The sequence below is a fragment of the Ictalurus punctatus genome, chromosome 24 (assembly GCF_001660625.3).
Source record: "Ictalurus punctatus breed USDA103 chromosome 24, Coco_2.0, whole genome shotgun sequence".
In the NCBI taxonomy this organism is placed as follows: domain Eukaryota; kingdom Metazoa; phylum Chordata; class Actinopteri; order Siluriformes; family Ictaluridae; genus Ictalurus; species Ictalurus punctatus.
The window spans coordinates 6775946-6786998 of NC_030439.2; the positions used below are offsets into that span (position 1 = coordinate 6775946).

Genomic DNA, 11053 nt, shown 5'->3' on the forward strand with positions numbered 1-11053 from the left:
AGTAGTAACGACGGAATATGATTTAAGATAAATAACTGGAGAGTAAGCTGCGACTTTTAAGGAGTTCATTTGTAAAATGTAATCTCAGACAAATTACTCAAAATTCATAACCCTCTGGGTATTACTCCTTCTACACTCATACTTTTGTTCTTTTTGTAACACGAGAGCAGAGGCAAGCTGATTTCTGCGTGAAAGTGCATTACAGCGCACCATCCTGAGAGTGTGTGTGTGTACATATATATATATATATATATATATATATATATATATATATATATATATATATATATATATATATATACCAAAAAAATCATTACAAATTATTATTTATTATTATGAGGAATGAATGTAGAATTTTGAAAAATATTCTGATATTGACCTGAATTTATTAGTATTTCATGGAAAAGGCCATGCATTATTATTATTATTATTATTATTATTATTATTATATCTTTCTTACTTTCTTGTGATCGATAGTGATTACGACTGAATGTTTCTGTGTACTCGACATAATGTTTTTTATTGTTCTGGAGGCAGCAAAAGCTTCAGGAGGGGACACCCTTCTCTCTTAACGCGGGGATAAAGTCCATCTCTACCGCGGGTAGTTATATATACAGTGAGGGAAAAAAGTATTTGATCCCCTGCTGATTTTGTACGTTTGCCCACTGACAAAGAAATGATCAGTCTATAATTTTAATGGTAGATTTATTTGAACAGTGAGAGACAGAATAACAACAAAAAAATCCAGAAAAACGCATGTCAAAAATTTTATAAATTAATTTGCATTTTAATGAGGGAAATAAGTATTTGACCCCCTCTCAATCAGAAAGATTTTTGGCTCCCAGGTGCCTTTTATACAGGTAACGAGCTGAGATTAGGAGCACACTGTTAAAGGGAGTGCTCCTAATATCAGTTTGTTACCTGTATAAAAGACACCTGTCCACAATCAATCAATCAATCAGATTCCAAACTCTCCACCATGGCCAAGACCAAAGAGCTCTCCAAGGATGTCAGGGACAAGACTGTAGACCTACACAAGTCTGGAATGGGCTACAAGACCATTGCCAAGCAGCTTGGTGAGAAGGGGACAACAGTTGGTGCGATTATTCGCAAATGGAAGAAGCACAAAAGAACTGTCGATCTCCCTCGGCCTGGGGCTCCATGCAAGATCTCACCTCGTGGAGTTGCATTGATCATGAGAACAGTGAGGAATCAGCCCAGAACTACACGGGAGGATCTTGTCAATGATCTCAAGGCAGCTGGGACCATAGTCACCAAGAAAACAATTGGTAACACACTACGCCGTGAAGGACTGAAATCCTGCAGCGCGCGCAAGGTCCGCTGCTCAAGAAAGCACATATACATGCCTGTCTGAAGTTTGCCAATGAACATCTGAATGATTCAGAGGACAACTGGGTGAAAGTGTTGAGGTCAGATGAGACCAAAATGGAGCTCTTTGGCATCAACTCAACTCGCCGTGTTTGGAGGAGGAGGAATGCTGCCTATGACCCCTGGAACACCATCCTCACCGTCAAACATGGAGGTGGAAACATTATGCTTTGGGGGTGTTTTTCTGCTAAGGGGACAGGACAACTTCACCGCATCAAAGGGACGATGGACGGGGCCATGTACTGTCAAATCTTGGGTGAAAACCTCCTTCCCTCAGACAGGGCATTGAAAATGGGTCGTGGATGGGTATTCCAGCATGACAATGACCCAAAACACACGGCCAAGGCAACAAAGGAGTGGCTCAAGAAGAAGCACATTAAGGTCCTGGAGTGACCTAGCCAGTCTCCAGACCTAAATCCCATAGAAAATCTGTTGAGAGAGCTGAAGGTTCGAGTTGCCAAATGTCAGCCTCGAAACCTTAATGATTTGGAGAAGATCTGCAAAGAGGAGTGGGACAAAATCCCTCCTGAGATGTGTGCAAACCTGGTGGCCAACTACAAGAAACGTCTGACCTCTGTGATTGCCAACAAGGGTTTTTAAACCAAGTACTAAGTCATGTTTTGCAGAGGGGTCAAATACTTATTTCCCTCATTAAAATGCAAATCAATTTATAACATTTTTGACGTGCGTTTTTCTGGATTTTTTTGTTGTTATTCTGTCTCTCACTTTTCAAATACAACTACCATTAAAATTATAGACTGATCATTTCTTTGTCAGTGGGCAAACGTACAAAATCAGCAGGGGATCAAATACTTTTTTCCCTCACTGTATATATATATATATATATATATATATATATATATATATGCATATATATGTGTGTGTGTGTGTGTGTGTGTGTCTGCATGCGGAAACGAAGATCTTACTCCACACAGTAAGCTCAGCACTGGCATTGATCACCCCCTCACTGTTAGCGGCGTAGCAGGTGTATGTCCCTGCGTCCTGCAGCGCCACCGGCTGCACCTGCAGTCCCCCAGATTCCAGTAACATAAAGCGTGGAATTTGTACCGAGCCACTGGCTAGTATCCGTGCATCTGTAAACGAACACACACACATGCATACACACACACACACACGCACACACACACTGTTCAGTGTCTCATTTCTGTGACGACGCAAAGGATTAACAAAGTATCATGAGTGGCTGTTTAGTTGTGCCTGATGTTTTATTACATGCTTAAAGTTTTCCCACGGGGAAATTCTTCAGTTCAGCCTGTCTCATTAGTAGAGCTCCATGCACATAATTGGGAAGGCTATGGAAATGACTTCATGAATATAAGCCAGAAAACGGTGCTGGGATACAAAGAGAGATTTGTAGTGCGCGTTTCTACAGAATGATCTTTGTTATATTGCCAATCATCTGCAACAATGACGTTTTAATAGCGCTCTGCAACACACAAAAACTCGCAGCGTCGCGTCTGTCAATTTGTCGTCCTCGGCTAAAGAGCACTAAAAAGCCCGTGCGAGTGATAAATAACTTTTATACAACAGGTGACAAGCTGTGCACCATTTAGCTGCATTCATTCCTTCATCCATCCATCCGTTCATTCGTTCCGTATCTTCAGTGAATACATCGTGGATGGAAGACCAGTCCATCACAGGGCACCATGCACAACAACATTCACACATTCATTCACAACTAGGGGCAACTTAACACAGCCAATCTACCTACTGTCATGTTTTTTTTTTGAGAAGTGGGAGGAAACCGGAGTACCTGGAGGAAACCCACACGGACATGCCCTGTGTCTCTGGAGCTTTCAGCTACCTGCTACGCCACGGTGCCACCTTTTTTTTTAAATATTCATACATTCTTAAAAACAAAACCCTCTGTGAGAAGCCTTTCCATAATCACTGTTATTTGTACATTTGAAGGAAAAAAGGAAATCCCAGGGTTAACTGGAGCTTCTTTGCGATGTACTGAATAGAATATTAGGCTTAAACAAGCCTTATTAGAGACTTGCTAATGCTCTAATCTCTTTATGATGTGTATATCTGTTAACACTCTGCAAAGCTAATGGTGAGCCCTCTGACATCCTGTTTGGAGTATCAAAAGTATCAAACATGTAGGAAAAGGTTCTCTGGTCTGATTAAACCAAAACCAAGTTGAAACAAAGCTCTACATTTAGTCGAAACCCCAAACTGCGCATCACCCTGATTACAGTATCCCCACAGTGAAGCACGGTGGTGGCAGCATCGTGCTGAAAGTAGCCCTTTGGATTTTTTTCCTGTTTCATTTTTTGAAAGCTTCTTGGTCTTCATGTTGCTCCCTCTTTAGGTTTGCTCTCTACTTTGATCACATGGCACCAGAACAACTGGGTGAACACTCGCAAGGCATTGTAAGCTGTCGTCACATGGCAAGTTAATGATTACCTTTCCTCCAGGTGATGGATGGTTTCGGGGCACCAGAGACCTGACAGGTGAAGGAGGCCACAGCGCCGTCGGTTACGTTGATGTTAACTGGTGGAGCGCTGAACGCCGGAGTGATACCTGCACAATCCATAAACACAGGTGTAGCCAAGCAGGCAGCAACACTTCTCAAGTCAGTCTGCTTAATGCAGCTCACATACACATACAAACATGTGAGAATGTACAAATCACTACAAGAGGACTAACAACAGGAAATTGAATTAAATCCCAATTCTATTCCTACTTCCATCCCAGTGCTATTGTTTGTTGTTCTGATTGGTGTTTTTTCACTCATTCAGCAAATCTGTGTTACAAATCAGAATCAGTAAACAACCTATATAAATCCAATTAAGCTCTTCTGATTGGGCGGTCATAATGGAAGCATTTTGGAGTCGGTAGGTTATTTTATCATAGGCAGAGATGTGTAAATGAATAGGTATCTCCACTGGGGATGGTGGTGCCTTTGTAGATGAAAGGGAAAACAAGATTATTTGGATTCTGAATTGAATTTTTTTTTGGCATATCAATTTGGAGCCAAGATGCGAAAATAAACCTCATTTCAGCTCAATTTGCACAGTGGCTAAAAGGCTAGTTCCCTCTCAACCCTTTAGATGTAACTTCATAAAGATTGATGAGGTAAAAGCCCAAGAAAGAACATTTCCAAATAACCCTGAAGTCATATTTACATATTTTAAAAACATACACCGCTCCTGAAGATATACTTGCCGTATTTTTGTGCACATGCATTACGTAGCCCGGTATTAGCTTTTTCCAGCTCATGTGGTCATTGAATTTCTGGTACAATATTACACACTCCTTCAAGCCTTCCAGGGAATGCTATAGAAAATGGTCATGTTCTTTTTCTTAATGGCTTTGCTGGCACACTAGAACAGCAGTTTGCAGTCTCTCTTTAGACTGGGTGCTGAATATTTACAGTGCATGCCGGTATTCATTCACTGTTCTTGCCCTTGATCACTTTGGCATGAATCAGATCTATACAGGAACAATACACCTAGGAGGAGGCTTTAAATGGCTTTTATTGAACCACTGGTCAATATGAGGGTCAAGATATATATACGGTCACTACAGCAAGACAGAAGCAGCATCCAGACATCAATACCTGATCTTCCACCCCCTCAAGATAAATTGCTCAGGATTTTTTTTCTTCCCATACTGTCTTGCATTATGGAATGACATGCTATAAAGCTCAATCAGATTTGAGACAAGAGACTCCTGGGATAACAGGTAGAATGTTTTTTTCTCCAATCTGAATGTGAAGTACTTCATTGAAGTACTAATCTGAGTCTGGACCAGCACTCAGACAAAGACACATCAGACATCCATCCATTTTCCATACTGCTTATCCTACACAGGGTGATGGGGGAGCCTAGAGCCTATCCCAGGGTTCTTGGGGCACAAAGCAGGGGACACCCCCTTTTTGGATGGGGAGAAAATCGGAGTACAGCCCGACCAAAAAAAAAAAAAAAGGCAAGGGAGGGACATGCTAGCTCCGTGCACACAAAGCAGAGGCGGGACCTCGAACCTCCAACCCCAGACCAGGTTGCCTCCCTTCCCCCCATCAGACATATAATATAAAAGATATGTATATAGCATCTAATAATAATGTACAATATATGTAACAGGTCTTGCATCCAGTCTGATGGCAATTCGAGGAAATAATCAGGGAAATTCAATAATCAGAGAAAATAGGATCGTCTAAAGGTCAGCGTGTAAAGTTAAAAATCGTTATCGCAATCCAGTCAGTGTGATCACACAACAGCAGTGTAATTATCAGCATGATGGGAGTGTTTCTCCTAGACACCTTTATAGCCTCACACGGCACATGCAAGAGGAGCCTTGACACAGCAAACATTATGAAGTAATCAGCACCAGACAGGCTTTTCCACAGGGAAACGCTTCAATTTCCTAACTGGCGAGCGAGAAGACATTTGGTTTTACATTAGCACAAACGTATTTGTGACTGCGGGACGTTAAGGCATAGGGAGTGAGTTCTCTTCAGTCCGTCACGCATAATGCCTTTTATTACGCTTCCGCTGTCTCCGCGAGCCAGTAATTACGGCCAGACAGAGTGCGCTTTCCCAACACTTGGCAAACCCAGAATACAAATTTTCTCTCCTCTTGGCTTCTGACTCACTTGTCACATCTAGATAGGTGTGGACCTGCAGCTCTCCAGCTGCATTCCTAGCGAAGCATTGGAAGATACCGGCGTCGTTAGGCTGCAGTCTCCTGATCTGCAGTCCCATGCTGGAGATGACCTTATAGCGTGGATTATTCAGCTTGCTGAGAGGCACTGCATCCTTATACCACTCCAGCTTGGGCATGGGTACACCTGAGGGTTAAAAGCCAAGAGGGATAAGCGGTTAACAATATGGACTGCTCCATAGAAGAAGTAGAGTGCAACAAGGATGTCAGGGAAAGATCTAGATTCTACTAGCAAGTCTGATGTACACATGCACATGAGACAAGAACATCGTGTTATATTTACCTTATAGAAGGATCTTTTGAAAGCTTTAAATCAGGGGAATTTAACTAAAACTTGGTTCCTTAATATAAATTTCCGAGCTTACAAAGACCCAGATAAGCAAGTAACATGATTTTGATTTTGATGCTTAATTATGATTAGTTATAAGACTCAATTTTACGTGATTATGTTTTGTTTCACACCAGCACTTCTTTATTCGTCTTTAAACATTTTCCTTGTTAGTTTGGTTTTTTGGAATACATATATATATATATATATATATATATATATATATATATATATATATATATATATATATATATATATATATATATATATATAAATCAATTAATGGCTCCATCAATAGGGGTGTGGCTGGCCAAGATGGCGGCTGCGCAGACCCTATTTGTAGAAGGAGCCATCCCTGCTGAGAAACGTTCCTGTGAGAACTCCAGGACTGTAACTATTGCTCAGTTACTGTGTCTCAGTGGTGTTTCTCACGCCACAATAAAAAAGTTGGTAGTTGAATGCATACAATTGTCTTGTGGATGGTGCGTTAGCATTTAACATGGTCTCTACAACCTCGGTTGAGAGACTGGAATCTGAGCTGGTGCCCCTCACAGTTTCCACAGATCTGGCCAAGGATGATAAATCAACCCTCTGGCTTGAGACAATAGATCCCTGTGAATGGGAATCTCCCAGGGAGTGCCTTCCAGCAGAGATATTATCTCCAAGAACCAAATTTGAGCTGAAAGTCACAAAACTGCAATCTGTGATTGTGTTACATCACAACAAGTTGTTTGGAAGGGTTTCAAGAAAAAAGCCTCTACTCTCATCCAAAAACAAACTCGAGCGTCTTCAGTTTGCAGACACTACTGGAACTTCAAATGGGATCGGGTTCTATGGTAAGATGAAATCAAAGTGGAGCTTTTTGGCAATAAAAACCAGAGGTGGTTTTGGCGCACACAGAGAGGGAGCCATAGGGAAAAGTACTTCATGCCCACGGTTAAATATGGTGGTGGCTCTTTAATGTTTTGGGGCTGTTTTTCTGCCAGAGGACCTGGACATTTTGTTAGGATACATGGCATCATGGACTCTATCAAATATCAACAGATATTAAATGAAAACCTGACTGCCTCTGCCAGAAAGCTTAAAATGGGGCGTGGTTGGATCTTCCAGCAGGACAATGATCCAAAACATTCATCAAAATCAACACAAAAATGGTTTACTGACCACAAAATCAAGGTCCTGCCATGACCATCCCAGTCCCCTGACCTGAACCCCATAGAAAACCTGTGGGGTGAACTGAAGAGGAGAGTCCACCAGCGTGGACCTCGAAATGTGAAGGATCTGGAGAGATTCTGTATGGAGGAACGCTCTCAGATCCCTCGCCATGTATTCTCCAACCTCATCAGGCATTATAGGAGAAGACTCAGAGCTGTTATCTTGGCAAAGGAGGTAGCACAAAGTATTGACTAAAAGGCCAATAATTGTTGCACACCTATATTTAACAAAGACATTTTTTTAGATAAACCTGTGTTTTGTTTGCATTTGTTTGATATCCATGAGAGCAGAGAATTTTTGTGAATTTTATAAACAAAAGTTCAAAAGGTTAAACAATAAAGTCACCCTTCTCTTGAATGAATGAATGTGTTTTTCACAGCCTTCTTTGCTCATATTTACAGAGGGTGCTAATATTAGTGGAGGGCACAGTAAATCAATTATTTCATTCAACAAGTATTGTTAATTTTTTATTTTTTATGCAAGATGCTGTAACTTTATTATGAACCTATAGAAGTTTGGGAAAACAGCACGTACATTGTATGTAGTGAATTGAGATTTGAAATAGGTGTGTGATTTGAAGTGTGGGAAGTGAGAACGAAATAACAGTTGATGTGATCAGCCTTGTAGCGAAGGATTCTGGGAAATGCGTTCACAGATGGGGTTGACGTGATAAACTTATTTCTGTACGTTACTATTCGGTATTTATTTACATGTTTAAATTTATTGTTCAAAAAACTATTAATACAAAATCCAGTGGAATTTTGTTTCCATATTTCTGCTGGATATATTTTGTATGCATTAAAAAATAAATAAAAAATCATGCAAAAGCATGAATTGAGGTATACTGGGACAGTTTCTCTTAGCAGCATTTATTTTCCTGCCTGAGAAGTGAAAATCAAAATTCTGTTTATATTAAATTCCACAAAAGAGTACTTTGGAACAATGTTATTCTTTTTACTGCTGTGAGAAATGAATAACAAAATTCCCACTCTGTTAAATTCGAAGTGGCTCGGCTGATTGTCTTTATTTCTCTCAGTGCATCTGATTTTGAAACCATGTGACACCTGGATGCAGCACTGACAAATATTGTATGAATGGCCCTGACTATTGGCTGACCTTCCACTTTTAGGCTATTAGAAAACTGGTGGGGAAAGCAATGGAGAATAATTCTGGCAGAAAGCCAATACCATTTCCACTGCCCAATTTTTCTCAACATAACGATAGCCGGACTGGCCCTTTCCCCTTAACTACTCATCTCTCACAGCTAATCATGACTTCGCTACTTCTCCAAAAGGCCACCATTTCTCTTACGGTCAACTCAAAATGACATTCTCAGAGCTGTAATGATTTTATAAATCACTCCTAACAATTTTCCAGCTCTCCGTAAATACACACTTTTAGATATTGGCTGCACTGTACTCGATTCACTGCAGATCACTGAATGCATCGCATGATGTTTCTCTACATTATAGCTTTGGGTTTTTGGGTGAGCGAAGAGAATACATGCTGAAAATGGTTCCCATCCACAGCAGTGGTAAAACAATCATACTAAACGACATAAAAAGTATATTTTTCAGTGCTGACCTCGAGCCTGGCATGGGATATCCATGCTTTTCTCCACTTCTCCCATCATCTTCCTCCTGGGCTCGGCTGTGAAGTAGGGAGTCTCTGCCAAAAGCAAAGAAGCAGTAAGCACAACACTGTTGTCACTTTATGCTCTATGTAGAAACCCTACAACCGAGGATTTCTCTTTCAGTAGAGGTTTCAAGTAGAGCTGTAAACTAAGGACCATCTGAATTATTCCTTCTCAGAATGTAGGGATTCTACTGGTATATGTATATATATACACACACACATACACCACAACCAGTGGATTCAGTGAAGATCAAGTTCAATAATTTGTCAGTTACAGACATGACCCTTTCAAAATGGACCGTATCATGAACATAGTTAACATTTTCCAACATGGAGCTTATGGTTCAATAGATGGATGGATGGATGGATGGATCAATTTATTCATCGCAGAGGGAAATTCACCTATTACAGCAGCACAGAGAGTTCGGAAGTATACTAACAGTAATTTAACATTATAAATGAAACAAAATAAGAATAAATATATTAAAGAGAATACAGTGCAAGAGGGGGGTGTAAACATTGTAGATATAAGCAACTGACAAGTGGAATTAATGTGGCAGTGCTGTGTACACGTTCTCAATATTGTCCATCCATCCATCCATTTTCTGTACCGCTTATCCTACACGGGGTCCCAGGGAGCCTGGAGCCAATCCCAGGAGACTCAGGGCACAATCACACACCCATTCACACACTACGGTCGATTTGGGAACGACAATCAGTCTACAATGGATGTCTCTGGACTGGGGGAGGAAACCGGAGTACCCAGAGGAAACCCCCAAAGCATGGGGAGAACATGCAAACTCACACACGCACACAGGGCAGAGGCAAGAATCAAATCCTCCAACCCTGGAGGTGTGAGGCAAACATGCTAATCGCTAACCCACCCTGTCAACAGCGTACACATTGTAAACAGCGATCAAATGAATACGGATATACAGGATTGTATACAGTATGAGAAATACGAGGAAAGGAAAGAAGAAAGTAATGCAAAAGTAAACAATGAATAGAAGTAAAATGGCAGTGCATACTGGATATGAATAATGGATGGTAGTAAAGTTCAACTATTGTCCAATGAGCTTGTCTTAAGAACTTAAGTGCTTATCCTCAGTAGGGATATAATGCAATGTAGTAGGTTCTTGAACATGACGTGTTACTGTATAGTCATGTAGTAAGCATGCAGTATATAGTGAGTACGAAGCCTTTTAAATATTAAAAAAAAAAAAAAAACATAGGCAAATGTGTTGCAGGCAAAAGTTAGTGGAGTGAAAGTCACAGAAATCTTCCTTTTAAATCAACGCACTCCAACTGCTACTCTAAACCATGTCTCTGGTATCCCAACATATGGTTACTAAGCTCTGCTGTATTCTGTAAGCTTTACCATCCTGAAGTTAATTAGATTTATATCTCTCTGGAAATAAAAAAAAATAAAACGCTCTTCCATTTTGGTTCCTTTTAGGTACGAGGAGTCTTTCAGAATCCTAATGGATATCTAGCCCTCGAGGACTGTTGCTTTTGTAAAGCTTTAAGCTTAAGGGACAGTCTTTCTGAGTGCATTTCTTGTGAGAAGCCGTACCATGTCACTTGCTCTGATGGCAAGAGTGCTGAAGTGGACTTTTACATCTATAAGTAGTTGAATAAATGCATATTTAGGGATCCTGCATCTTGCATGACAACCAGGCATACAACTACTGAATGCCAGACTTATGAGGGATGTCACAGTGACAGGCCACATTCATCATCTTGTACCACCTCAATATCCATGACTCACCCTCCTGCGGATCTGCTTCTTTATATGCA

The 11053-nt window shown here is 40.7% G+C and overlaps 1 protein-coding gene across 2 annotated transcripts in view; it reads right to left on the reverse strand.

The window, feature by feature from the left end:
* sdk1a (sidekick cell adhesion molecule 1a) overlaps positions 1-11053 on the reverse strand; it is a 278535-nt gene that overhangs the window by 82177 nt on the left and 185305 nt on the right. For both annotated transcript variants that reach the window (XM_053675068.1, XM_017454712.3), the window contains exons 8-11: positions 9206-9289; positions 6011-6205; positions 3820-3936; positions 2316-2483 (exon numbers count right to left, since the gene is read on the reverse strand). In XM_053675068.1, the coding sequence (XP_053531043.1) occupies positions 2316-2483; positions 3820-3936; positions 6011-6205; positions 9206-9289 (564 nt within the window). The remainder of the gene's footprint in view (positions 1-2315; positions 2484-3819; positions 3937-6010; positions 6206-9205; positions 9290-11053) is intronic.